This window comes from Filobasidium floriforme (genome assembly GCF_021052385.1).
Source record: "Filobasidium floriforme strain CBS 6241 chromosome Unknown HD553scaffold_10, whole genome shotgun sequence".
Classification (NCBI taxonomy): domain Eukaryota; kingdom Fungi; phylum Basidiomycota; class Tremellomycetes; order Filobasidiales; family Filobasidiaceae; genus Filobasidium; species Filobasidium floriforme.
In genome coordinates, this window is record NW_025763631.1 from 332719 (window position 1) to 359729 (window position 27011).

The 27011-nt window shown below is 53.8% G+C and overlaps 9 protein-coding genes across 9 annotated transcripts; 4 read left to right on the forward strand and 5 right to left on the reverse strand.

Moving 5' to 3' along the window:
• Nucleotides 1–285: 285 nt before the first annotated feature.
• Nucleotides 286–2357, reverse strand: HD553DRAFT_310817 (mitochondrial carrier domain-containing protein). Its single transcript, XM_046179878.1, has 5 exons — nucleotides 1379–2357; nucleotides 1207–1316; nucleotides 965–1142; nucleotides 529–889; nucleotides 286–459 (listed from the first exon to the last, which is right to left on the reverse strand). Exons 1-5 carry the CDS (start codon nucleotides 2064–2066, stop codon nucleotides 426–428), a joined length of 1371 nt encoding a protein of 456 aa, XP_046036825.1. The 5' UTR covers nucleotides 2067–2357; the 3' UTR covers nucleotides 286–425.
• A 79-nt stretch (nucleotides 2358–2436) lies between these two features.
• Nucleotides 2437–4355, forward strand: HD553DRAFT_310819 (WD40-repeat-containing domain protein). The gene is made up of 5 exons (XM_046179879.1): nucleotides 2437–3062; nucleotides 3122–3210; nucleotides 3276–3562; nucleotides 3628–3805; nucleotides 3867–4355. The coding sequence occupies exons 1-5, from the start codon at nucleotides 2582–2584 to the stop codon at nucleotides 4062–4064; spliced, it is 1233 nt and encodes a 410-aa protein (XP_046036826.1). The 5' UTR covers nucleotides 2437–2581; the 3' UTR covers nucleotides 4065–4355.
• A 26-nt stretch (nucleotides 4356–4381) lies between these two features.
• Nucleotides 4382–5944, reverse strand: HD553DRAFT_310821 (ferritin-like domain-containing protein). Its single transcript, XM_046179880.1, has 4 exons — nucleotides 5527–5944; nucleotides 5198–5458; nucleotides 4699–5130; nucleotides 4382–4634 (listed from the first exon to the last, which is right to left on the reverse strand). The coding sequence occupies exons 1-4, from the start codon at nucleotides 5654–5656 to the stop codon at nucleotides 4546–4548; spliced, it is 912 nt and encodes a 303-aa protein (XP_046036827.1). The 5' UTR covers nucleotides 5657–5944; the 3' UTR covers nucleotides 4382–4545.
• A 1141-nt stretch (nucleotides 5945–7085) lies between these two features.
• HD553DRAFT_341852 (Maf1 regulator-domain-containing protein) lies at nucleotides 7086–8704 on the reverse strand (the record flags this gene model as incomplete). Its single annotated transcript, XM_046182678.1, has 4 exons — nucleotides 7086–7500; nucleotides 7569–8117; nucleotides 8196–8438; nucleotides 8526–8704. The coding sequence occupies 4 exons, from the start codon at nucleotides 8702–8704 to the stop codon at nucleotides 7086–7088; spliced, it is 1386 nt and encodes a 461-aa protein (XP_046036828.1).
• A 1528-nt stretch (nucleotides 8705–10232) lies between these two features.
• On the forward strand, nucleotides 10233–12015 carry HD553DRAFT_341853 (uncharacterized protein; the record flags this gene model as incomplete). The annotated part of the gene is made up of 8 exons (XM_046182679.1): nucleotides 10233–10543; nucleotides 10615–10764; nucleotides 10826–11029; nucleotides 11100–11216; nucleotides 11284–11350; nucleotides 11415–11485; nucleotides 11549–11658; nucleotides 11720–12015. 8 exons carry the CDS (start codon nucleotides 10233–10235, stop codon nucleotides 12013–12015), a joined length of 1326 nt encoding a protein of 441 aa, XP_046036829.1.
• A 648-nt stretch (nucleotides 12016–12663) lies between these two features.
• Nucleotides 12664–14420, forward strand: HD553DRAFT_341854 (uncharacterized protein; the record flags this gene model as incomplete). Its single annotated transcript, XM_046182680.1, has 5 exons — nucleotides 12664–13077; nucleotides 13161–13317; nucleotides 13379–14159; nucleotides 14221–14308; nucleotides 14382–14420. 5 exons carry the CDS (start codon nucleotides 12664–12666, stop codon nucleotides 14418–14420), a joined length of 1479 nt encoding a protein of 492 aa, XP_046036830.1.
• Nucleotides 14421–16258: 1838 nt separating this feature from the next.
• Nucleotides 16259–21778, reverse strand: HD553DRAFT_295709 (vacuole protein; the record flags this gene model as incomplete). The annotated part of the gene is made up of 21 exons (XM_046178495.1): nucleotides 19863–21778; nucleotides 19743–19805; nucleotides 19626–19673; nucleotides 19526–19559; nucleotides 19414–19464; nucleotides 19303–19360; nucleotides 19165–19240; nucleotides 19056–19094; nucleotides 18688–18998; nucleotides 18534–18625; nucleotides 18372–18473; nucleotides 18277–18313; nucleotides 18121–18219; nucleotides 17929–18061; nucleotides 17657–17856; nucleotides 17507–17596; nucleotides 17220–17454; nucleotides 17090–17142; nucleotides 16919–17026; nucleotides 16393–16857; nucleotides 16259–16314 (listed from the first exon to the last, which is right to left on the reverse strand). The coding sequence occupies exons 1-21, from the start codon at nucleotides 21314–21316 to the stop codon at nucleotides 16259–16261; spliced, it is 3804 nt and encodes a 1267-aa protein (XP_046036831.1). The 5' UTR covers nucleotides 21317–21778.
• A 257-nt stretch (nucleotides 21779–22035) lies between these two features.
• On the forward strand, nucleotides 22036–24367 carry HD553DRAFT_310827 (uncharacterized protein). The gene is made up of 3 exons (XM_046179881.1): nucleotides 22036–22208; nucleotides 22286–22658; nucleotides 22743–24367. The coding sequence occupies exons 1-3, from the start codon at nucleotides 22182–22184 to the stop codon at nucleotides 23990–23992; spliced, it is 1650 nt and encodes a 549-aa protein (XP_046036832.1). The 5' UTR covers nucleotides 22036–22181; the 3' UTR covers nucleotides 23993–24367.
• On the reverse strand, nucleotides 24368–26911 carry HD553DRAFT_310832 (chaperone). Its single transcript, XM_046179882.1, has 9 exons — nucleotides 26806–26911; nucleotides 26663–26740; nucleotides 26483–26584; nucleotides 26317–26411; nucleotides 25937–26243; nucleotides 24907–25869; nucleotides 24693–24845; nucleotides 24517–24618; nucleotides 24368–24451 (listed from the first exon to the last, which is right to left on the reverse strand). Exons 1-9 carry the CDS (start codon nucleotides 26812–26814, stop codon nucleotides 24419–24421), a joined length of 1842 nt encoding a protein of 613 aa, XP_046036833.1. The 5' UTR covers nucleotides 26815–26911; the 3' UTR covers nucleotides 24368–24418.
• Between the last annotated feature and the right edge of the window lie 100 nt (nucleotides 26912–27011).

Genomic DNA, 27011 nt, shown 5'->3' on the forward strand with positions numbered 1-27011 from the left:
AGGTATCATCATGTTAAGACACAGTGGACGCTATGCTATACGCAGACATTCCTGTTTGAGATTTCAGAGGGGTACTTTGGGTGTGGTTGTTACGGTACAGAGCTAGTAACTTTGTGATCAATGGGTTCATATCCATCATGACCTAACAGACATCTACCTTTAACTTACTCAGTCCTGTTGCCGTTGGCGGGATGTCCAGACAGAATGCTTGCCTTGGGTCATAGCTGACCCTTGCATCAGTATGAGATCATGCGCAGCTGTCGCGGTTGGATGGCCTTGCGAAACCCTCGGCTTGGACCTTTATATATGCCTCAGCCATGCCATTTGATACAAGCGAAATCCATAGCACGATGTGTATATCTATCGGCTATTTTACAAAAACAACCCGATGTAAAACGATGTGTCAGATGAGAGAATGCGATCCTTTACGAGCTCAGGTGTCGCATGATCAGCTCATACCTATTGCGCGAACATGGACATCGCGATCAGCTATGGTCTTGGATCCATGCGACTTCGCGACAAACTCACGTAAGCATCGTGACCGCGCTGGCGGGAACTGTTCGAACCAAGTTGATGCTGATGCCCCGATAAAACCCTCTCCACCCGTCTTGTTTCGCAATGACCGACACGGTCTGCCATAGGCCTCGTGACGTCCGTTCCAATCCCGCCGAATGTTTACCATCGCCTTTCACACTGGAAGAAAGCTGGGTACCCGGACTGGGCCGTGTTGCGGTGCGCTGCGCGTCCTGATCGGCTCGCTCTCTGCGCTGGATTTGCAGACGGGTCCTGAGCACCTCATGAGGGTACGTGATGACCGACGCGACCATCTTGGAGAGTGCCGAGCAGACCAGAATCCTCTGCGAATTCAGGGGGCCTCCATCTTCTGGCGCTGTAAACATTAATGGTCGATAAGTTGACATGCTCTATCTGTCTGTTCTGCCGAGGAGACACTCAATGCGCTTACCTGCCCACGCCTTCATCTTTTCGTATAGGGGAAAGTGCACGGCGACGTGCGTTACACCGATCAAACTAGGAGCTAGCCCACGGTAAAAAGCTCTCCATCCTTCGGTTTTGTAGATCGATCTAAAGGCAATCCACGTATTCGTATATCGTTCGGTCACATCAGCCGATGTTGCTTGCGCCTGAGTGGAAAGTTTCCTCTGCGTCAGCCTTGTAAAGACACGTTCAGCAGCACGTGGCACTGACCATGAAACGGGTTCTGATAAGCCACAGTGGGTTTGTGACAATAGTACCCGTAGCTCCAGCCGTCATAGCCGCAATTATATGAACTCCCCAGTGGTCCGTCCCATCCGGAACTACGATCCGTATCGATTGAGATCAGTAAGGTCCATGTATTCCACAATCTCAACGGACTTGCCATCAGGTGTTAGCGAGTTTTTGATTTGGTCGTAGACGCTAAAGTATATACCCCAGGTCGGTAGATACCCAAGCACTGTCGGACCGAGTCCCCTGTACAGGCCTCGTACCCCAGCGCTCTTCCAGATCCTGCTGATAGTTTCCTTGACACCTTCATAGTCGGCTGCCCCCTTCTTGCTGACTTGAGCTTGTAAGCGGGTTTTCACTACGTCAAGGGGGCAAGTGACGATGCTGGACACGAGACCAGCTCCCGCTCCGGCGAGCATCGAATGATACGCTTGGGGGATAGTAGATGTGCGTGGAGGAACGCTCGCAGAAGTGCTCGAGGACTGCTTAGGATCGGGGTTCGAGTCCTGCCTTTGCGCCGCCAGACGTTCGCTTGAAGAACCTTCATTGTGCATATCATGCATCGTGGTGGCCCAAGTCGAGGTTGGTTTCTCGTCGCTCAACTTTTGCATTGTCTCTGCCCGAATATCCCAAAAGTCACCCTTTCGAGTGGACCCGACGTCGCTCGGGAGCGTGTGAGCTAGGGATATCGTTCCCTTGTTGATGATAAATGATCCGAGATTCGGATCGGGCGTTCTCGGTGTCCGGTCGTATGCATTTTCTCTTCGCAGGTTGATATCGCAGAGAAACGGGAGTCCGGAAGTGCTAGCCAGAGCGTTCAGCTGCACGAATAGTTGGTCCATTCAAAAGTGGCCGAGAGCAAGGCGCTCTCCTCTGTTACAGAACCCGGGCCATCAATCAGAACAGACGGATTGCAAGATCATTTTGGTGTTCCATTTTACCTGCAAGGCTGTGTGCTGTGGAGGAAGCCGAATCCACAGCGTGGATACACTGGAGGTCTCGAGGACCCGACGATGACTTGATCGTCAGACCGGCGTGTATCAGCCACCAAGTTAGGACTATGACCGGGCGAGCAGGCAATCTAGCTCTATGTTTTCCCAATGTACTGCAAACCACCTGATGGTTACTCTGATTTACGACGTTGTAAGCTAATGATATGAGAAAGGAGGTTCGGAATGTCATGTTGCATATGGGTAGCTGACTGGGTAACGTCGGACCCGTCCAAGCCGGCGCGTCATCCATCCATCTCCGAGGCCAAGGGTCACTGCGTATCACTAGTATCTGCGTTCACTACCTCCAACCCCATCTCGCAATCCTGACCTCTTGGAATCTAACATCCCTCATCAAGTTGTCCATCATGCCCGCCATCGAATTCGTAACAGAGTTGCCGGGTCATGCCGGGCCCGCTTGGGCTGTCTCCTGGAACCCTTGTCGACCGATTCTGGCATCTTGCTCTAGCGACAAGACGGTCCGCCTGTATGGATATAACGTCAAACAGTCTACCGACTCGGAGGGCGCCAATGACAGGTTCGAATTCCGGTTCCTCCAAGAGATCCCCACCGCTCACAAGCGTACGATTCGATCGATCGCATGGTCACCTAACGGCAAATCTCTGGCTACCGGTTCTTTCGATTCAACCGTAGGAATCTGGGAGGAAGTCGACGAATACGAGGGGGTGGAGGGCGTCGAGCGGTATCAGGATGATTCGGTCGAGAAAGAGTGGGAGTGTATTACGACCTTGGAAGGACACGAGAGCGAATGTAAAGGCGTGAGTTGGAGTTCGGATGGGACACTCTTAGCAAGCTGTTCCAGAGACAAAAGTGTCTGGATTTGGGAACGTGAGTTGCAACTTCAGTCACGCACCGACAGCTCGGCGACTGAGACATATCTCCAATAGTACAAGCGGACGGCGATTTCGAATGTATCTCGGTCATGATGGAGCACACCCAAGATGTCAAATCGATAGCTTGGCACCCTTCAGAAGAGGTAAGGTAGTCGAGACGTCTCGAGCGAATGTCGAGCTGATCCGAAATCTCCGCGTCTCATCCTAGATCTTGGCTTCAGCATCTTATGACGCTTCCATCTACCTGTTTGCCGATGACCCCGATTCGGACTGGTCGCCTTTTCAAAAGCTCAACCCGAGTCTGCCTGCTGCTCCCGCTTCGATATCGACGGAAGGCTCTACCTCTCTCTCGGCTGCCACGGTCGAATCTACTCCAGACTTCGTGGTACCACCGTTGCAAGAGCCCGAGACTGTTTGGTCCCTAGCTTATAGTCCTTGCGGACGATATCTGGCGAGTGGCGGTGATAGTGGCGGGATTCGGATCTGGGAACGCAGGTCAGTCTGCCGACAATGAATGCATCTAGGCGTACCCGTGCTCATCCTCATGTGGCGTTCCGTAGTGGAAACGACATTGACTCCAGGTGGATTGAAAGAACACACGTCGAAGCTCATCGGGCTCGAGCTTGCTTTGCCTTGTCCTGGATAGCCGGCTCAGGTCCTGCTGACGGTGCGGATGAGATCAGTGTCGGCAGGCTTGTCAGTGTCGGCGGCGATGGCCGTATATGTCTCTGGAATGTGGTGAGTGGCGAACATGGTCACCTTTTGGGTCATAGCGTTTGACCTTTGCGGCGATGTATAGGCCAAGGGAGAAATGCAGCAGGATCAGACCTCGCAACCTATTCAAATGCAGCTCTTGACCCTTCGGGAACAGGCTCACACAATCTATGACATCAACTCCGTAGCGGTGCTTCAGCGAAACGTATCGCCCGGTGCCCGGCTGTTCGCCACAGCTGGCGATGATGGCGGCGTCAAGATATGGCGGATATCGGACATGTAAATTAGGCTAACCAATACACGACCAGAAACATAGAGATACTTTTATTCTGGCAATTAGAGTAGTTTACTGTTTGATACGGTACTGGGCTCGGCATTATCTAGGATGCGGACAGGTTGTTGTAAAACCCTAAGAGAAAGGTAGAGATGGAACCCTACGCTTCCTAAGTCTCCTATTTGTTTACCGGGTGCGCTCGAAGCGAATGGATTTCACCGTCGTTATCGAGCCTCTCGAAGTACGAAGCGCCGTCGCCTTCAGGGCAAGAAACATGACAAATGGACAATACCAGCAGACAGAGCGGAAAACCACCCGTCCCGTTACTCAAATTGTGGGTATCAAACATTTTCGACTTCGGTTCATATTACTGGGAATTATGACAAGGTGAACTTTTTCTTCACAGCGGGACTACGTAAATTATGATCAAAGTCCTTTATAACGAACGGAAATCCGCAAGGGAGACAGCCTTGGATGACTGCATGCAGACTTAAGCCGAGGTGAAGGTAGGAGCCGGGTTCGAAGCGTATGCATCGAAGGGGTTGGCAACAACGGCGGGGCCGGCGATGATGTTGTCGTCTGAATGGAATAAAGGGAGGATGTCAGCGCAGCACGAAGGTGAAAATTCGGAGGGTCAACGCACCTCCAGTAAGAGTGGCGTTCTTCTCGGTCGAAACGGTAATGTAGGCGATTCCCTGAGTCTCGGGGAGAGAGACGCTACCATCGGCACCAATCGGGTAGGTGGCAATGTTCAATCCCTGGTACAGGACGACGTATTGGTTCTGACCCGAAAGTCCCTCGAAGGCGACCTTTCCGTCCATGTAGGTCAAGGCGGGGAAAGCGGTGAAGGGGAGGGCACCGTTGCTAGCGGGGCACGAGCCGTTCTTGATGAACTGGGCGGCCACCGAGTAAACGGGGGAGAAGGCGACAGGGGTGTCGTAAGGTCCGGACCAAGGCTCGGCCTGGTTGACGGCCGACGAAACCCAAGCCTGATGACGGGCTTCGGTGGTCAAGATGGAACCGGCGACGGTCAAGTAGGTCTTGTCCATGATCGAGGCGGCGGCACCGACGTAGGCTAGTCGAACGATGATTTACAGTTTAGAAAGGCGAGACGAGTGAGAGCAACAGCAAGTCAGACTCACCAGAGACTCCGACGTTCTCGATGACCGCAGACAAAGCGGCAAAGCTCTTGGGGTCGGTGTAAGGGAAGGTGTACTCGCAGGCCTGGACGGCGGCATCACCCAAAGCGCCCGAGAGGACGGCGACGTGCGAAGCCTCGTGCTCGGCGATCTGAGAGAATCGACCTCGGACCCAAGCGGGGAAACCGGCCGACTCGAAGGCAGCAGCATCGAACTGGGCGAGAGCGTCTCGGTAGAAGGCGTTCTCGAGGTGCTCCAAGGTGACTACGAAAGTCGACAGGATCAGCAAGGGGCAGTGGGAGACTGAGACGCGTATCAGGAAGCCGACTCACGAGCATAGTTCAAGATGGTGGTGTCATCGATGGAAGAGGCGGTGGTGTTCTGCCTCTTGGTGACAGGAGAAGCAACAACGTTGGCGGCGCCAAAGGCAATGGCGAGAGCAGCAGCGGCAGAAGTTCGCATATTAGATGAAGTGTTGGTGATAGAGTGAGTTGGAGTGTTAGCTGATTCGGATGGTTTGTTGATTTATGGTAGAGAAGGGGAGGCGAAATGTTTGTACAACGGTTCAGAAAGGCCCAGCTCTATATACTCTACTCTGTCCCAGAACCATCCGACACCCCTGGACCAAAAAGGGTGGTACGATGCGGCCTCGATCGCACTGACAGCGCATGCAGAGAGCAATAGAGGGAGTGACGAGTTGTGATCAGGTGCCGGGGTTCGCTCTGGAAGGAGAGAGAGAGAGAGAGGTCGAATTGCGCGACGATAGATTGAATTTCTAAATCCGCCCGTCGCTTTCGTCTCGATCGGGATAAATAACCTCATCGAGAAGCGCATCACGGGACCAATCTGATGACGATCCTCCGGAGAATCGCTTGCGGAACCAATTCGGCACCGGGTGACGCGCGTGGGGAAGAAGGGAGTCCCCAGCGTCCCCAGCTTCACGCAGGAGAGGATCAAACGCCGGGCAAAGGTGGATCCTGCCCACGCCTGGCGTAGAAACCTTTTGTCAAGCGTCATCGTTGACTGACCCTAACAACCCTGCCTTCCTGCTTGCCCACTGGATCGCAACCGGGACGAGGATCCGGGAGAGGCGCAGGTCCACCCCACAACACTCTCGAGGTCTCGTCTCGCAACGCCGACGGTCGGTCCCTAAGTTTCACGTTGAACACGTCACAACTCTCGTATTGCCCCACGTCACAAGTCTCGTATTGTGTACCATGCATACCTCGTCAGACACCCTACTCGCCATGGCCACTTTCGGATGGCAAACGGTGCTTACCATGGCAAGACCAATCACAGGCCATACGTCCCACATCGTACGACGATCTGTTGCATGTGGCGTCTTGATTTAATTTATAACGGCGTAATTACAGGGTTCGCTGTGTGGACGCCACCAACGGGCGCGCTGCCGGAAATACCTCCTTGTGATTCGTCATACGGGGGACAGACCCCTCACCCCAGATTCGTCCTTCTCAACTCGTCCAGATCGGGTAGCCGAGAGACAGGATTGTTAAAGGTTGCAGGACGAGAGCAAGACGGATGGGGCATTGCCGTTTCATCTTGTGTGCGCACGAAGTGATGTCAAAGCTCAAAAGTCGAGGCGATGCTGTTTGCTAAGCTGATACATGGTGGTTACAATCCCGTGTGAACGGCGGCTTCTACTATACAATATTTATACGCGGTGCTGTACAGACGCCGGTGTACAACCTTGAAGACGTGCCGAGTCCGGTCATACAAAGGGTTCTCCTGAGGTGGCCGCTATTCAACCTTGTCTTGCGATTCGCGCTGGAATATGCCAGCTACGTGGTGTTACATACAGTATGTTTGCCTGTCAAGAGAGTGAATTCGTACGAGTCAAGAAAGATATTGTCCATCCACCAAGAAAAGAGTTTCAAGCCTTGATGCGTTTCCCTCGAGCTCGGATACTGACCCCGCTTCGGTTACTCGCGACGCTCTCGCTTCGGCGTCGACGACGGGGCCGAGCGGACGATCCTCCCTTTTGGGGACTCGCGCTCGTCCTGTCGAGCACGGGTAGCTTGGAGAGAGTCGAGCTAGTGATCGCATTGGAAGAAGCGACAGCAGCAGCGGTGGGTGGAACCGCACGAAGTTCCTTGTGAATGCTCTCGGCCAGGCCTGTCAGGCTGGGCATTGAGCTCGATGCGAATCCGCCTCGAGGGGACGACGAGTGGTGAGGGTGCACACCGTGCGTCTTGAACGGGTTATGCAGGGGCATCGTGATCGGAGCGAGAAAGGCGGATTGTCTTTTACGTGCCCAAACCGAGATGAACAGGATGCGCCGTTGACGTCTGGATGCGAAGACGGCGTCAGTGTGAAACTCTGGGTCTAGGCTTAGACCGATCATCTCCCGACTCACTTGGAGTAGAAAAAGTAGTTGACGCTCCACAACAGCCCTCCACTCCCTCGTCCGGCCCGACCGGCGTCCAACATGCTCTCCCTCCTTATCCTGTTCCTACTTTCCTTGAGAGCATCTTGCTTCAGTTTGCGCTCCTTCTCGGCCGTCGGGTCGTCCAGCTCCATCTCCATGATCATGCCCTCCTCGTCGTCCGAAGACGCAAACACATCGGCACTGTCGAACGTCTCATCTGGACCACCATTATCGTTGGTAGAAGTGTCCCGTCGATAACCAGAGGATGGGTCGTCAGCCTCGCCGAGTTCAACGTCTTCGTCGTCCGGGTCGTCGTCTTCCGCGTGCGGGTCGCAATCGGCGCTAGGGTTGTAGGAATAGGCGATGCAATCATCTAGGTCGATGACCTCGCGAAGGATCTTGAGCAAGGTAGGGTGGGCGATGTTGGAGAGGTCCATCATTTGCTGGGTGGTCCCTTCGGGAAGTGAAGATGGAGGTAGCGAAGACGAGAATTGGGGAGGAGTGAGGATGGCCGTCGGGTAAGATCCGTAAGACCGGCTGCGCGGGCGGAGCCGACCGAACGTGTAAGCGAAGCGCACGGTGGATTCTACGCCAACCTCCCGACTTCTCACTCACGGGCTACTCCCCGTCCTATCGACACCACCTCGAACGACTCCACTCAGAGCCGCGAGGATCCCGATGACTCCAGCAGGCTCCCTCTCGAATTCGTCGGCGCCGAGATGGGTAAAGTCGTAGTCCGGGTAAGCTTGATTGAGCGTCGACACGAGCAGGAAATGGATCTTGCGAGCTGACGAGGCATGGAGGTCGCCGAATGGCGAGGAGAAGAGAGGGAGCTTGTCTTCCGGGGAGATGGAGAGTCTGCAACGCGTTCGTTCATGTTGGGGATGTCATTAGCCTCTGCAATGATCCGATGATCGCGCCACGTCACGCGTGCATCAGACTCACTCATCGACCTCTCCGACCTCGCCCTTCCAGACCTCTTCGAGCTCTCGCCGAAGTTTACGCTCCTTCTTGACTTCCTTGCAAGTGTATGCTTCGAACCGGGTGTGAACCTTGCATTCGGGGCTCGAGTAGGACAGGGCCGAGGAGAGCAGCGCGAGCGAGGGGATGTCGAGGTACTTCATGCTGCGACGGGGTCGGCGGCGGGTTCTCCGTGATTGGTAATGTACGAGAGTTGTTCCTTTGTTATGATATCCGATGTCTCGTTAGGTTCAGTGGTGAGGATAGATCCTCGCCAGAGAGATACGGAGTGACTGGGCGGGGCGGGGATGTTGTTGTGTTGATTCGATGACGAACGTTGTCGATCAAAGCACGGTCGTGGACGATACGGCAGGTTCAAAGCGCGACAAGATGGAAGATGAGGTGGGAGATGATAAAGGGGAGTTGCGACGAGTAAGACCTGGATAGGCTACCCGTTACTGCTCCTCTTTGAGATGGGTGGGATAGGAGCGGGAGGAGGTCAAATAGGTCACGAGGACAGACAGATGTGTCGAAGTCGAAACCGGCGAGGGTCGTGTTATCAAAGCAGGGCAGCGGAATGTCGAACGGAAAGCGATAGAAAGGTTCCCCGTCACTGGCTTGCCCGGGGATTGATTGTATATGGTCGGTGGGTTGTTGGTTGACTAGTGTTGTCTACGATTGTTAATGTCGTTGTTGATTTCCTAGGACGATAGGACCAGAAGGTGAAAGGTCGATCAAGGTCGATGTCGAGATTGAACGTTAGTGCTGGGTGGATGGGTGATGTCGATAGAAGGGATGACCGAGTTACCCGATCGGGAATGTCCGCTCATCCCCTCGCTTCGCGCCCGCGCTGAGATAAGATTGCATGAAAAGCCCCAAAGGGGAAAGAATAGAAAGGGAGGGAGTGGGACCCCGTCGAATCGGAAGCAAAACTGTGACGCGAGTGATCTTCGAGTTTCAGATCGATTAGCGATTAGCGAGAGCGAGAGGAGGCGCAGGAGGGGAGAAGAGGAGAAGGACGTTGATGATCAAAGGATGGGTGAGTGGGTCGTTCGAATGAGTCAACACCCTCCCCTCTCCACTGGTGCTCGTCGAAACCCCTTTGGAAATAGTTTCTGTCCCTCAGGAACGAGTGATCGAGTGATGATGATGATTGACCGTGAATGTACGCGTGAGCTGTGCTAAACCGGGGGTCGTGCGAATGATGTGCGTCCCTAGCCTTCCCCCCGCGAACTCACCCTTGCGCCCTTGCTCGGGCTGTCGAGGTTACCTGCTCTGAGATCTAGGATATGCCTGATGCTGTGCTATATTCTGTGATTTTGTGATGACCTGCTCCTATATAACACATATGCCATCACCGCATTCGAATCGGCTAATCAATCTACGAATACCGCCCCTGCTTGCTACCTTGGCCGTATACATTCAAGCGTTACACTTGAAATCCAGCTCCGGGCCCCCGGCATACACCGTCGACCATGAATCTCTCTCAAGTCTACAATGTCACGGTGCCATGCACATCGCCAATGATAAAATGGTCCCCCGGTAAAGAACTTGGAGACGTTTGGAACTTGACTTATACAGGTGTGTAAGCCCTGAATCTGACACTTTAGCGAGATCACTTAGACAGTGTTCCGTTCACGCTGGACATGGAACGTACCAGAATCCGATTGGTCAGACTACGTCAACAACACCATGGGCCGCGGTAGACCTGGACACTCGTCAGCCTTGTCAGGCTCGTTTATGTCGTACAATTTCACCGGAACGAACGTCTGGATCTATGGCACTGCAGAAGGGTGGGGGACGAGTGGAGATTCTGGATACAATGTATCGTGCGACCCGGTCGGGACAGCGGAAGGCTACGAAACCTTCGGATCGCAAGATAATCTGCTGGGGGGATGCCGCGGAATGACAGATGGAAACCATTCGGTTCTTCTGTTCGTTCAAGGAGGAAAGAGTGTACAAATCTGGAGCGTCACCACCGAGGCCATTGCGGAAGGATCCGGGTTAGTACAAGTTCTTCACTATGCGTCTGGTCCGCAGGGGGGATCCGTGTGGCTAATCGCATATCAATCAGTGTAAGCTTGGACCTGGTCAACATCACGCAGAATGCGACTGCCGCGATGGGTAGTATCAACGATCCCTTCACCGTTACAATGGGAGATTGGGAGACTCGATCAACAATGTATGGCCCAGAAGGCAAGTACCACTACATGACCCCATCGTTGTCTGTCGGTTGAGCGGCTCATATGAGCACGTATAACCTTCTTACCACCCGCAGAAAATAGCCCTTCTCCTCTCGTCAGATACCCTAGGATTCAGACAACCTTTCCCGGATCCAGCGTAACCATTGCCATCCGCAACGAGTCGAGCGCATTTTATCTGTTCGGGACAGTCAACTACGATCACGCGAACTATAGCGTTCAAATTGACGGCGGCCCCGAATGGATCGGGAACGCTTTCTCTTCGTGGGGAGACTATGATCAGATTTTGTAAGCCGTTGATATGACGGAACTCGCGACGTGTTAAAGCTCAATGTTTGCGTTTGAATGAGTCCCACAGATTCTATTCACCCTTGGATCCGACCGTGCCGCATAGCATAGAAGTGACCAACCTCGGAAAGGATAATTCCACTTCATTCGAGGTATCCCGAATCGTAACCACATGGGTCAAATCTAAGTGAGTCGAAGCAGACTGTTCGCAACCTGAAATATCCCATTTGATCTCGAGATTTGTGTGGGATCAGTGCCTATATCGACTATTCAGGTCGCAATGGGCTCGCGCTTTCCGCCGGCCGGATCGCTGGGATCTCCGTAAGTACGCAGTCGAGCCATGCGGGTACAGCTCACTGACGAATCTGCCTGCACGGTCTTACAGATCGGCGGAATCCTTGGTCTGGCTCTCGCCGTGGCCCTCATGTACCTCCTGTTCAAGCGCAGGAAGAACAAGTAAGCTACCTATTCCTGACACTGCAATAAAAGGGGTTCATTCATGAGACCATTGATTAGCAGTGCCAAGAAGAAGGAACGGGCGGCGTGGGGACCGGTCGATTTGACCGACGAACAGCTCGCAGAGTTTCCAAAGCAAGGGAGATATACCGCCTTGTCACAGGTACAACCGTGTGAGTCAGGCATGAATCTATTCTGATGAGACACTGCTAGACCATGTGGAATCTCTTGTAGATCTCGTTCCCGCGGCTCTCGAACACGCGGCTCCTCAACAGAGCAGCAAGGGATCTAGACCGGGATCTCAGGCCGCTCAGGCCATTGAGGCGGCTGCAGATCCGGCTGCAGGTTACGACCCGACGGTTCTACATAATCCATTGATCAGAGCCGATGCCGACGTGATCAGCCCTGCACAAGGAGGAGCTGCAGTCTGCTCTGATCTCCCCGTCACGCAAGAGACGGATGCTGGGCCACTGCAGCCTGAAGTCATTCCTCCACGATACAACGAGAAGTGGGCGCGACGAAGAGCTTGACGGGCTTGGAGCGGGATTGGAGCAAGTGGACGCCCGTCTGGGCGAAGCGGTCAACAATAAGGGGTGTCAAAGTTGCAGCGTGGGATGTTTTCCGGCGATGTCTCAGATTATGTAATCATGCCGTAAACCTGGGGCCCCGCACCAAAAGTTCCCCGCGCAGACCCATACATACCTCATCAGATCAAACGCCAAATTTGGTCGTTGATCTATCAACCTATGTTCTTACGAAAGTCGTTTTAAGATACTCAACACCACCCAGGATAGTTTCAACGGTGCAGGAAGTTCCCAGGATGGAAGGGCAATCGGTTGAAGTGAGTTGATCGGCATTCCCATCATCGTAGCCCGCCATCTTTTGCAGAATCGTAAACTCCCTCTTCCGGCCATCTTTCTGAGCTAACTCGATCCGTCGATTCTTACCTATTCGACCTAAACCTTTAGGACCAGCCTTCTACTGCCTTCCAACAACCTATAAGGCTCAGGTTCAACACACCGTACATCGCCCAGGACCAATCTCAGGAAAATATGACCTCAAAGGACCCCGTTACTCACTCACCTCAGCGCCCACAACCTCGTACAACTCGACACTCCAGCACATCCTCTTCTCGAGCCTCCATGCCGCCTCCTCCCACCAGACTCAGTTCCTCTACCATGCCCGCTAGCACCACAGTACCACTCCAGCCTTCCCGCAAGAGGAAGGCCACCCAGATCGAACCTACATCCTCTCTTTCCTCGTCCGCTTTAGCCGGTCCCTCCTCGTCGAGTATCGACAACGATCCCTTCCTTAGCGACACATCTACCTCAAACCCCACAACCACCCGCAACTCTACTATCCGAAAGAAGACTACACAGGAGACGAAGCAGAGAGACTACACCCGCTGGGACCAGCTGCTCACTCCTGACGGCAAAACCAACGCTGAGACGATCCTCGTTCGATGGTTGTCGACAGGCGAGAACTATACGAAGTGGAAGTTTAACAAGGAAGCTGCGGGAGTCAAAATCGTCGAAGAGCTACAAAGGAATGGAATCGAATTTACTAAGTCGTTGGCCAACATCTCTGACAAGGTGAGTGGGCGTTACCTTTTCCATTTTCCGCCGGGACCGGCTAGCTGACAGCAGAGGGATGTTCTCCTTGATCGCTTTGATAGGTGCGCAACCTTGTAGATAACTGGCGTAAGGCCGACAAACAGATGAAGCAGACTGGGAACGGGTTGACGAATTCGGATATCGAGGATGACGAGTCGCTTGAGGAGGAAGTCAGGGTTGAGCGAAGTGCGAAAAGGCAGAAGAGAGCCACGCTTGAAGGTGAGACCCATCCTCTTGTGATCTGCTCGAGGCTAGAGAGCTTATACGTAGCGATACCCAGCTGTCTTTGCCAAGAAACACCCATACTACGAAGACCTGAAAGCTGTTCTCGGGAGCAGGACTGTCGACAGTCCTGTTACCCTCATCGACTCCACCAAGCCAGCAGCACGCGAATACCTTTCTCCCACTCCTCAATCTTCACCCACCAAACCTGCCACCGTCTCCGCACCTATCCGCCAGTCGAATTACGAAGCGTGGCAGGTCGACGATGCCAGCCATGACTTCGAGAATGATGCAGCCTATCGAAGGCTCATGGACGACGACGATTATCCGGAAGACGAGATCCCTCAGTTCGGAAACCTTCTACCCCAAACTCCTAGCCGCCAAACATCTAAGGCGGCACTCCAACCTTCCCCTAGCGACTCCCTCCAATCCAACACCACCACCGCTTCGTCAAAGAGAGGAAAAACCTCGGCGGCCAGTCGCCCACACTCTGTGACTCCCTCTCCTGCTGGACCCGACAAGCGCCGTGCAGACAAGCACAGCGAGCTGGCTCAAATTGCCGAAGTATGGGCGCAGAGTACCCAGCTCGAAGCAGAGGCACAGCAAAAGAATGCGGCGTTTGAGCAGGCGAAGTGGGAAGATCAGAAGAGGTTGGACGACAGGCGACTGCGATTGGAGGAGGAACGATGGGCTCAGCAGAAGGAAGAACAAGAGATGGAGCGCAATCAGAAGAAGCTAGCCCAAGAGGAACAGCTCTTGAATGCCCGTACTGCTGCGTTCAAGACGTTCAAGGACGCAGGTATGGATGTCGGCGCTGCTATGAAAGCGGCTGGTCTCGCGTATGTTACAGGCATGTCATCAGGGCACACAGAGGCTAATATTCATCTTCATTCAGGTAAGCAAAGGCGTATCTACGATCTTCGGCAAATTTCTTTATGAACGCTCTTCTGGAGTCCCCATCCTCTCGGCCATTATTCTCTTCATCTACGTATGCTACCCAGGCGTCCTGTATCTCACGCGCATCGGCTTCCCACTGCCGTTCCTCTGCCGCCATGTCATAGTCATCCCAGAAATCGTCCGTGCTGTTCTCGGTCAGATAGTTGTGGAGGATGACTACCGCCTGAATCCACCTCAACGCGTGCTGAAGATCGCTGTCATTACTGATCTGCGCTCGTAGGCACTTCAAGGACTGAAACCGAAGCTTCAACATCCCAAAGGCATGTTCGATCGTTACTCGTATGGAGGCGAGTTTCTGGTTGAAACGGTGCTGGTCGGGTGCGAGGTAAGCGTTCCCGCGTCCGCGTTTGAAAGGTGCAACCATATGTTCGCTGAGCGGGAAGGCTGCATCGCCCATAAGCCACTGTCCGGGAGAGAAGAACTCTTCTGCCCGAAAGTTGATCTGTGATTTCGCTGCCTCAGATAAGCTTACGCCTCGCCGCTCAAAGACAGATCGTGACTGACCTCTGCGAAGCTATAGATTCGGGAATCATTGGCCGCTCCCGGAAAGCCTAGGAGAATATAGCGGAAGCACTTGCGCCGGTCACAAGAGGCCATCAACTGGAGGGAGTAGAACCCCTTGTAGTTGTAATAATCGACGGCATCGTGAGTCCCTGGTTTGGCGTCTAGCGGTATCGAGCTTCCGTCTATGAAACCGACGCAATCGGGGAACGGAGAGACCCGCCCGACCTCGGCTGCAATCTTCCTCCTTTCACGCTCGTCTGGCCAGGTAATGAGATGCCCTAGCCGATCGATGATCGCACTGACAACCCTCTGTGTCCATAGTTCGACGGTACCCTCTGGATTATATAGTCAAATAGCAAATTCGAGTGGTCAGTTACGAGCTCAGGATATGTAGAAACCGCAACATCTTTCACCCTGGTCACTCACCGGCAATCGAGAAGAACGTCGCCATTTGGCCCAAAGAAACTCCATTCCCACTCATTCCAAACCTCCGGACGGCAACAAGCGTTTGGTATTCGATCGGTGCTTGCGGTACGTTCGAGTTGTTCGTGAAAATCGGATGGCCTCTGATGTGGTTGACGAGCTGATGGAAGCAGGCTTTGTTCATTCGGGCCTGTACACAAATAGTCCACGTCAACAAAGGTTTGTCTAGAGATTGGTTTCGGCTGATGGATCTAGCTTACCATCTGCTTAAACCATATGTCGTTCGTGCTTAAGTAGTGCTCGAACACCGGTGTCCTCCGCTGTCTTAACCCTCGACCGGGTACCCGTGGGAGGTAGTACCGGTGGGCATGCACCTGGGCAAGTTCGTGAACGACGGGTCCGATGAAGTTCAAAATGAGGCGATACCGTTGCTGACGGAATGCCAGCCGAGTCCGAAGGAAGGTGTTATCCTTATCCCTCCAGAGTTGATGTCGAGTGTGATTACGTTGGGTCTCAAAGATGGCAAGCAGGACCATCAGACGTTCCAACTGCCGCGTGAGTCGTATGATAGCCTCTTCCCGTGCAGACTTCTTGGGCATATTGAACGTATTCTGATCTCTAATTGAGTATGATACTGTCGCAGCGAAGGCAAGTTGATACAGGATAGGCCGTATAGATGGCGAAGTAGCGTCGAGTTGTGTTGTCTGCCTGATGCCCGAGGTTCTCAGAGTAATTCACGGACAGTAGCTCATTTCATGTCCGCATTTTCACTCAATTGCCCCCGATGCCGTATGTCTCACCCGGCAGCGCCATGTCTCAGCCACTTCCGGTAGTTACCACTCTAGATCCTCGTTGACATCCCAGAAATTCTCACGGGGTGTCAAAGTGAGGCATCTTTTTAAGGCAGATTCGCGCTCGCTTACGTACTTCCCAGAAAACATCCGAAAATCGACTTTGACACCCCTAAATGCAGATATGCCATGATGGGGCTCCTGTTTACGATACAAATGCAATAGAACTACTGATGTGTAATGTAGAGGTATATTGTTCTGCCTTACGACAAAACAGCGATAAGATGACTTGACAACACGTCGGCTTCCTCTGCCGCGACTGTTAATTGAGTAGCGCCCGGGTCAACAAACAAAATCCGCTTGCAAGCCGCGAAGGCAAAGACCGAGCGAAACTTACCCTTAAGGACCAGCTTGATAAAGTCTTTAGCAACATCCGGCTTCTCGCGCTGTAAACGTTCGAGACTTTCGATGCTCAGTCTCCAAAGCTGCGCATCTCGTTCCGCTACGGCAGTAGCGTTTCGATGTGTTCCGCTAAGCGCAGTCATCTCTCCCGCAACGGTTCCAGCCACCATTGTCTCTTGAAGCGGCTCCGTGTGGTCCTCGTAAGTATAGGTAGCTCTGAGGCAGCCAGACTCGATGAGATAGAGAGCATCCGCCATGTCGCCTTGGTTCCAGATCACGTCTCCAACGGCCACTGAGACGGGCGTAAAGTAGGGCATGACCTGGTAGAAGAAGTCATGAGGGTTGTCGCGGGTATGGTAACCGGCAAAGGTTTGCATGAGCAGTGGCAGAGGCTGTTTGAAAGCGATTTTGGCGGGACCTGCAGGCTTGTCCCTATCTTCAGCCGGAGTCACAGGGGTAGCTATTACGACGGTCCAATCTCTCAGCTGTATGCTCTGATAGGTTTATGTTCAGGAGCTTACATTGGAAAGGCCGAGTCGAACCGCCAGCTTCGGCCAGATGACTACGCCGTGGGCTATGCGAATATGAATCGCTGAGGGCGAAAGGTGGTTTTGAAACGGTAGGGAAGTCTGCGAGACGGCCGTTCATGAGCACTCTCAGCCGAGACAGCTTTGGAGCGAGAGATTACGCACCGATCTGCCGGGTAGGCTCCTTTTTGAAGGCAGTAGATTGGTAGAATGCCGTTCTACAGATCAAGTTTGGATTGTAAGTATTAGCAACGACCGACTTGTCATAACTCTGGAAGAATTGCGACCGGCTTACAAGTAAGCATTCTCGCACCATTCCAAAGCCGAATTCAAGCCATCGAAAACTTCGATTCGAGTACCTTCCTGGTCTGCCCAGAGGTCAACCGCTTGCAGCGCTTGTCCGACCAGTCCATCAGGGCTGGCGCCACATAGGATAAGCAAGACATCCTTCTGGCTTAAGAGTCGCTGGATCCGCACAAAGGCCTCTGCCGAAGAGTAGTCGAGACCCCCCACCAGGGCAAAGTCCACGACTACCGCAAAGGGTAAGCAGTCTTCTCGCAGCCTGATTTGTGTACAACTCACTGAGAAAGCGGATCGGATTGTGTTGCCATGCAGCGATATCTAGTAGCCTCCTAATCTCGTCTTCGACACGAGTGATGGTGCCAAAGAAGACTAGAACAAAGAGGAAGTCAAATTTTCGCCCTCACCAACCTTGTTCCTATGCGCACTTACGGAATCCCTGCAACTTCATGACACAGGTTTGACTCCCGACTTGTTGGATGAACTGCCTCTGAGCGTGCGGTCTGCGGACGGTAGACTTGGCGGTAGCCCCGCTGAATACAGCACGGATCGGACGACGTCGCGAATTCTGAATGACGAAGAAGAGAGACGCGAGTACGACGCCGAGCAAGAGTCCCAATACGAAGTCGAAGCTGCGCGTGGCGTTGGGGATCAGGTGAGATAAGCGGAATGTCCGCGAGCGGCATATCACTCAAAAAACTCACATTGTCATGCCGATAGCGATGGCCCAGACAGTGATATATTCCATGCGGTTGACCCGGTTCCTGGTGTCCCAAATCGCTTCGGTGACAAGATCGATACCGAGCACAAAGATCAGGGCTCCGACAACACAGACAGCTGGAAGCGCAGCCTCATCAGCATTGGCTCAGAAACATGCGATATTCGATCAAACCCACGCAAGTAGCCGATGACAGATGGTCCGACCGTCATAATAATGGTCGTAGCCCCCGCCAGCATCAAGCCTGAAAGTCGAGAGCCGCCTCCCACTCGGTAGACTAGAAAGCACAATCAGTCAGCTTTGTTGACCCAGACCTTCTAGCGAGATCGCTTACACAATACTGTGTTCACGTAACAAAGATAGTTCGGAACCTGTAGAGATGAGTGCGGGATTAGCCAGGCAGAGGCGAAGGCGCAAGGTAGAACTGACAGTGCCAAAGAAACCGGCTGCCATATTGGACACTCCGTGAGCTAGGAGTTCCCGGTCGAGTTTGACATGATCCTCCTTGAGCGAGACACCAAGTGCGGGAACCTGTTTCGATGAAGCAGATTAAACAATGACCCAAAGTTTCTGGAAGTGGCCGGGACTCACGTTGAGTGGTACATGCAGAATTCCGAAAAACACAAGCGCTAGCTGGGTGGGAATGCACGCCCAGAACGCTTTCCAGTTTGTTTGCTTGAAGTCTGCAGGTAGCTGGCGAGATTAGCCGTGCGAGGTGTCGATGCTATGATTTCGTCTGACGTACCGAACAAGGTATAGAAAGTGTACCATGGTCGGGACTGCTTCCCGACATCTAGCACCCAATTATTCTCTCGCAACGTGGCCATGTCCCAGCGACCGATGGCAACCACAATGTAGAACACGACCGGGATGATGAAGAAGTATGCGGGAAAAATGAGTTGATGATGAAAGCGATGGGTGATGATCCTCAAGATGATTGCCAGAGCGAGCGGAATTCCCCAGAGTGCGATGGCGTGAGGAGATTCGAAGAAGAACTTGAGCGTTGTCAAGTTGTATTCGAAACCTTCTTCTTTCAGTCCACGAGACACTTCGAGTCTTTGAGAGGACCGGTTTAGCGACCGGCGATTAGTGATTAAGAAGCGATAAGCTTACCCTGTTTCGAGCAAGAAGATACCCACGCCCCCGATACATCTGTAAAGCAGGAATGATTGGAAAAGGCTCAGCCACATGAACCAACTCACGGACCAGTCCGATTGCTTACCCGACCAGGATATGTCTAGGGAAATAGCCGATCAGAGCGCCCAACTTGAAAGCACCCAAAGCGAAAAAGACCAGACCTGTGAAGGAAAGGAAAATTTCAATCTAGTTGCACCAAGATGATATCGAGGAGATCGCTTACCTGTCAAGATGGCACTAAATGCAAATGACACCATGGTAGTGGCGATGATAGCACGGTCCTATGGATGACTGGTCAGCTAGCGATATTGATCCTGGTACTATCAGCTCTCACATTGTCTCCGATCTCAGTAGTGATGATATTTGTCAAGATGTGAAAGAAGGGCTATGGTAGCAAGGGTGTGAGCTGTCGAGCAAGGACGCTCAGCAGTATCTCCGAGGCTTACGACAGCTTCAATCATCATGGAACCGTTTCCTCCGCTACGAGACCTCACCCGTTAGTTTGCAAGCTCGCCCTTACCCAATAGTCAGTCGACAGCTGCTCACCGAAAGATACTGCCTCCCAAGGTGTAAGAAAGCTGACTAATGATACATCTGCAGGAGCAACGAGATATCAATATCGCAAGCCGAAGTGACTAGGAACGATATGGGACGGCTACTGACGACATGAAAAACATGGAAACCCCGATGGAACCGAAATCCGTGAATACCGGACTCGCTGGAAATCTGTGAGGCCATCAGCAAATGGGTCTAGCCGCAATGATCAGGACTAAGCCAACTCACGTGATCATACCATAACTGACGCCGTCCAGCACATTCAACATTAGACCCAGGACGACGGCAGGAATGTTGGACAGAGGTTCAAGCACGACCGCTCTACCGACATCCTTCCAGGTCGATTTTCGAACGACGTTGACAGCTTCCTTTGCGGACGAACTCATGGTCTTGACGAGTCCTCGAACTCGGTTTGGGCCGGGGGATGGTCCGTCTGCATCGTCAATGTTCTTGGTGTCGTCTGTGCTGGAATAAGTCGGCTGGGACTGAGAGTTCCCAATCTTGCCAGCGATAGAGTCGACGCTGTTGGTCGAACGAACGGGCGGCGATCTAGACCTGGATCCTGATCGTCCCGTCTCGCGAATGGTATGCAACAGCGGAGTCGACTCCGATGCCTTGCCGCTTCTCTCGACGACGTCTTCGTCCGACGTCGGGGTGATCGCCCTGCCCACGGGTCCACTCGGTCGGATGGTCTGGGTGGAAGACGACAGGCTAGCCAGCGTCCTATATGCTCCGGGACGAGGCGTCTCTTGGCCCAACGAAGACCCGGGGGAAATCTCTTCCTTGTCCTTGTGCCGTCGAGCGGCTGCGTCGGTGTCGAGTAGACCAATAAGTCCATTGGCGCCGCTAGCCTGTATGTCGGTGCTACCGCCTTTCTGCAGTGTGTTCCCGTCGTCTTTCGGTAAGATAGCCGACCCGGCGTGCTTGTTGGGTGAGCTCTCTGCGCTCTGGTTGGGAGAGGCACGCAAAGAGGCAGACCGGCTGAGCATCAGGCTGAGCGCGCTGGGTCCGCTCGTCGGAGATCCCAACCGACCGTCTGGACTCGCACCCGTGCCAAGGGTCTCTTTGGCATACATGTCTTTGCTCGGAGAGACCTGATCTTTGTTGTTGGCAGTATTGGTGAGGTCGAGACTAGAGTCAAGGATCCTCGACAGTCGTGTTCCACCAAACGGCCGTCCTATCGAATCCTCATGATCCTCCCGCCGCTGACTGGCAGGCTCTTCGAACCCTGAAGAACCGTACGATTGCGAGGCGAGCGAGGCGGCCAGATTGAGCGTCCGATCACGGATGGCGGCTGCGGTCAACGAGTTTTGACTAGGCGGGCTGGTCGCATCCTCGACCTCGCCTCCAGCTTCAAACGTCACGCTCGACTCGCCCTGTCGGTCGGCGTCGTCCTGTCCTAGGCCGTACCAACCCGTCCGCCGTTTCCCCTTGGAATTGCTCGTCATCCCGGTCAAGCTCTCTCTACGAGCTCGAGGTGCACCGATGCTCCTCGACAATGAACTGTGGTGATGGACGTTGGAACCGCTGATCCCGCTAGACCCGGGGGACGTCGGTCGATGAGGGTTCTGCGGGTCGTTCAGGTCCTTGATGGGTCCGGTATGTTGTATCGAGGTTCGTCGAGAGGGTGGACCACCCGTACTCGAGATGTGCGGCGAGGCCGTAGGATCGCGTGCGGGCATATTGAGATGTATTCAGGCTTGTGATTGTTCTTGTTTTCTTTTTCTCAGCCTCAGGCGATGGTGATCAAAATGATGATGACTGCGAGGACGTTGTGCGTTTCACTGCCTGCCTGGCTATCACGCGGGAGGATCTGGCTCGTGTCCAACGATCGACTGCCGACGTTTCAAGCTGCAAGCTCTCTTGTTCCTGCGTCTAGACTGCAAGAGTCTGATAGGTTTCGAGTCGAGTGTGGACTGTGAAAGATCGTGTAGAAGTTTCCCAGAGGAAAGGAAGTTGCCCTCGAGTTTATATGACGTCAAGAAGGAAGGAAAAGATGGGATGTGCTCGGAGGATTTGCGTTTGATCGTTACCAGGACATGGGTCGACAAGGGCAGAGCGAGTGACGGCGTTGTACCCTATCGTCTGATTACTATTATTGTTCTTGATTGTTGGCAGCTGTACGCTGTATATAATAGTCTTGGGGTCGCTATTCGATATCTCTCTCATTCCCAGCTCGGGGTAGCGTCTTAGCGAGAGATAACGCACTCGACAACCTCGGCCACAGAGAGCAGAGCAAGGATTTGCGAAGCCAATTGATACCGAAGGGTGATCACCCAACCCGATAACGTAATCGAGTGACGTAAATTCTCCGCCGGCCCCCCTTGTTCAAGTGCTCCCCCCTTTCATATGCCCCCCCTCCTGGCTCCCCTGCCATCGCCTCGCAATCGATTCGATTCAACGATCAGCAACTCGCTCTAGGCTCGCCTAGACGTACAGCTATCGACCTCGGCTTTCTATCACGGCCAGACAACCAGCAACTGATCGTGCTTGTAGTGTGCGCACCGACAGAGTTTGCTATCGGTCGTGGTCCCGGGCGGTCATATCATGGCGACGGAATCGCAGGAAGACAAGGTCAGTTCACCACCTAGAATTTCACTTACTCTGGACACCCAGATCTGACAAACAGTCTTTTGCCTATTTCTTTGCAGCTCGCACGTCAAGCTCGTCTATCGAAAGCTCTCTCGGCAGCCTACATATCTCATCAGATCACACAGCTCGAGGATAAAGTACAAGGCGGTGAAGCTGGAAAGCGGTCAGGATCCCCGTCGACCAACAGGCGAGGCGGTCGAGGTGGTCAGCGAGGGGGCCATCGCGATGGTCGGGGAGGCAGCGGAGGAGCAGGTAGAGGTCGCGACCGAGAACGAGGTCGTGGAGGGCAAGGGCGTGGAGGACCCGATAGGGACAGATGTCGAGAGCAACAATCTCGCCGGGTCGTCCTCGACACCTCGGCGCTTCTCTTCGCCCTCCCTCGAGTTCGCAACTTGATCAAGAATCAAGCCGAGGTGGTCGTCCCTCTCGAAGGTGATTCAAACTACTCCAGTCCGAGCCTCTCTGCCGGGTTGTAAAAGCTTACGTTGGGTACACCGGTACTCTTTTACGACGCAGCACTCAACACGCTCGACCTGCTCAAGAAATCCATGCATTCCCTTAGCGTCAAGGCTCGTCAGGCGACCCGGTTCATCGAGGACGCTCAGGAGAAGACTCGCGATCAAGCTCGGCAGGAGGGCAACCTGGACGATTTCGAACCTGGAGAGTTTAGGCAGGGGTTGTGGATTCAGGACGAGCTGGAGACGGACAATAACCTCGGCTGGGAACCTTTGGCCGAGATCAGGGCGGACCAAGACGACGGGGTCGGGATCGGAGACGATGCTCATGACCCGCAGGGGGAAGAAGCGATGCCAAACTTTGTCGCTTCGACGCTTCAATGTGCCTCGTACTTCCGACATGTGTGGGAGTTTCCGGAGGAAGCACCGATCTTGGTCATTTGCCCTGAAACGCAGAATACGATGGAGGACGGGGTGAAAGAGGAAGAAGCGTCGCACATCGTCAGATTCGGTGATAGGGCACGAGGACACGCCATGAAGCAATGGGCCGAGATCATGGGCATCGGATGTCTCGATTTTACGGTGGCTCCCGCGGTTCAAGGACGAGACCATAAAGGCGGGAATGGCCAAGGGAGGGAAAATGGGAGTCGAAATGATGGGAAAGCGAACGTGAAGCGCGACGGAACCGCGGTCGACGGGTCCGGACATGGGTCACAGTCGGGTCGTCCCGCGACCAGGATCCCTGCGTCTGCCGGCCAGTCCGCGCAGCCTATCAAGCTGCTCCGGCCCGAAGTCTCTGCGATCCGCCCTCAATCTCCAGTACCGCCTGCTTCGCCTCAGAAGCAATCCTCCTCGCCTGCGCGCGGCGGTGGACTCACAAAGGAAGCGTTGGAGCGTAGCCAGGCGATCCTCGAAGCGCAAGAGATGGAAGATGCTGCCAGACGTCGAGAGGCGAGCGAGATGCACCGCGTTCAGAACGAGCAAAGACGCGGTCTCGAGCGTTCGACACCCGGATTGATCGTTCGCCCTGCCGCTGCAGGAGGAGCACCCATTTCCCTGTTGACGCGTCCCAGGGCACAGGATGCTAGGGGATCTCCGGGTGGTCATGGTCGTGCGCCTGCCAAGATGGACAAGGATGGGATCAAGCTCCTCCGTCCGGATCCCAATCAGCCGGTCGCGGTCCTCCCTCGTCAACCCAGTCGAGGTTCCGCTAAGGCGAACGGGAAATCGGGCAATCCGCCTCAGGCAAAATCGGTTGCTCAGGCGAAAGAGAGAGCTCCTCCTTTTGTCCTGCTACAACGACCTAAATGAGGAAAGACAGTCGAGCAGTCCACCCCTCTTGGGATGGAGCTTGCGGAACTCTGATTATAGGCGACAAGTCGATAGTACCTGTCAACCAAATAGGTCTTGTAGGGCGCGCCAATCGTGGTCGCAAGAAGCAAGCAACCTGCTGGACTTGCCAGTCGACCATACAGGCGCTGGCTGGGACAGTTTTGGCAGTCTGGAAGAGGATTTTGGGTTGCTTGACAGTAGACACAGCCTACAGAAGGATACACCTAAGGGCTGTCTGAGGCGGAGGATCACTACAGCTTCACAAGTCAGGCCACCAACGCGGCCCCACTAAAGACGACGTAATTGCGCATCCGAGCGATAAGTAACAACAATCTGTAGTTATTCTTTCAGACACATGCCGTCGCATTGAGACAATAAAATATGCGTAGAATATGATGTACAAGTTTACCTGGTTCGGATGATTCCGGCGGCGATAAGCTATGGTAAGGGGAATGCTCGTCAGTAAGGCTATGGCTTTGGAAAATCAACAGTCTAGAACGGACCTTTTGAATCTTAGCTTTGATCATGGGGTTCTTCATGTGATCCTGCAGAGCCTTGGGGTCGCTCTGACTCTGTTGCAGAATCGATTGCATGACCGGGTCGTTCTGTAAGGTGAACAAGAGGCGATGGAAGATCAGTAACATACTCTGGGAACAGAAGGTCCGCAACCGGAACTGACCATAATCTTGGCGACCTCGGGATCTCGCATGGCTCGCTCCAGTGCTTGCTCATCGGTCTCGCCCTGACGTTGCTGGTATGTATCGTTGGCACACTTCATCATTTGTGCCTCGATCTCGCGAGTGTGCTTCTTCTCGCTGTCGGCTTCCGTGGCCTGCAACGTAGAGTAACATCAGCAAGAGGTCGTGCCAAATCTGCAAATGCTCTAAACTCACGGCTTGACAAGCCTCCATGGCCTTGGTGGGCTCCTTCATGCCGAGCAAAACGGTAGATTGACGAAGGTAGGCCTTGACGAATGAGGGGTCGATCTTAACGGCCTCCTCAGCATCCTTCAGGGCTTCCGGGAGGGCGGCCAACTTGTTGTAAGCGGCGGCTCGGTTGTTGTATCCACGCGGGTCAGAGGGCAGTCGCTTGATGGCTTCAGTGTAGGACTTGACGGCGTCGGCGAACTGGCCTGCCTTGAACTGCACGTTACCGGCCTCTCGGGCCTGCTCCGCCAATTCGGGGTTGATGTAAGCCTGCTTCTCGGCATCGGCCTTGGCCTTTTCCGCATTATGCAGTTTTGTCAAGGTTTCGGGAGTCCTGTGTTCGGTCAAAGCCTTTCCGTAGTTCTTGACGGCTAGCTCGAGGTTCCCTTGCTTCTCGTATGCCGATCCGATACGGGCCATGGCCTTGGCAATGACCTTGTAATCGGCTCGAAGGGATCGGCCTTCCTCGACGGCCTTGTTGCAAGCCTCGATACACTTTTCGTATTCTCCCTGCTCAAAGTAAACGGCCGCTAGGTTGGTCAAGAAGGTAATATCTGAAGGGGACTCATCCCACGCAGACTGGAACGCCTTGACGGCAGAGTCAAAGTCTCTCGACTTGTAAGCAGCGGTACCCTCCGCCTTGAGTTCGGCAGCCTTCTTCTTCTTCAAGTCGTCCTCGGTCGGCTCGACATCCATGGGCTCAGCAGCGGGTTCCGGTGCTTTAGGCTGGGGCTTAGAAGCTGCGGGCTTGCTAGCGGAAGGTTTTGATGGCTCAGGCTCGTCTTCCACGGTGGCCGATCTGCGGGGAGCCGAGCTCGAAGAGCTAGCGGATGCGGATGGTCGCGCATCGGGCATGTCGGTGTCCTCGTTCAGCTCCTTCTTGAGTCCCTCCGGCATCTCATTCGATCCTTCAGGGCGCTCAAAGGATTGCTATGACGGGTAGTACTCAGGATCAATCAAGGCCTCCTTAACTAGATACGTCAGCGTATCTGCTTACCATGTCGACGCCCATGGCGACTCCGAGAACGGCGAGCATCCTTTGATCCTGAAGGATGTTGGCCATGTCTGCGTTTGCTTTGCCACTCTGGAGGTCCCTGATCTTTTGAACAAAGGACGGGTCGGCCATGAACTTGCTGGTCCTGGGGTTGCTGGCGAGTTTTCCAATGAGGTTGGGGTCGGAAAACATGCTCGCCATGGGGTTCTCGCCGGCTCCGAAGGGGCTGTTCGAGTCCATTGCCTTTTTGACTGATTCGAGTCCCGACTTCAAAGCGGTGTTTGTGGGCTCCTTTTCAAGCCCCTGGTCGCTATAGACGTAGCAGTTGAGAATTAGCATGTGCAAGAGGTATCGATTGATATTGCGAGAGATTATAAACATACTAGGCGAAGACGGCGTCCTCGTATCGTCCGAGTCCGTGCAGTGCAGCTCCTTTCCTGGCGTAACCCTTGACGAACCCGTCGTTCAGCTCGATGCACTGCTCAGGCGGAACGGTTTGTGAGCTTCATGTCTAGAACCGTCGCACTGCTCTTCGAAAACAGAACTCACCTTCTCAGCATCCTCCAAAGCACCAGCAAAATCTTTCAGCGAGGCCTTGCTAGCAGATCGGTTCGAGTAGAGGACATGGTTGCTTCCATCAACCTCGATGGCCTGTTTGGATTCGTCGAGAATGATTCAGCACAAATCCATTATAGCAGGCACAACAGCTGAGAACAGCTGCCAACTCACCTGCGAATACAGGTCAGAGGCTTTGGCAAAGTCCTTGGCGGAGAAAGCAGCGTTGGCTTGGGCTTTAAGAGCAGCAGCCTGAGGAGAGGAGGTGTAGACATCAATAGGTGTTCTCCTCGGTCGACTAGCTCAGTGAGACTCACGTCGGCCATGTTGGTAGTAGTTATTATTGATTCTGGGTCGAGCGAGTTGCGTGAGAGACAGTCGTCGTTGGCTCGTGACTCGATCCTTGGATGATGTAGAATTGGTAGAAGTATGTATGTGCCTTCCTAATTCCCAACCCGCCTTCATCATCCATCCCGGACATTCTAGAGGTTTCGAGTGTGTGGAGGTCACTCCCCCCGGTCAG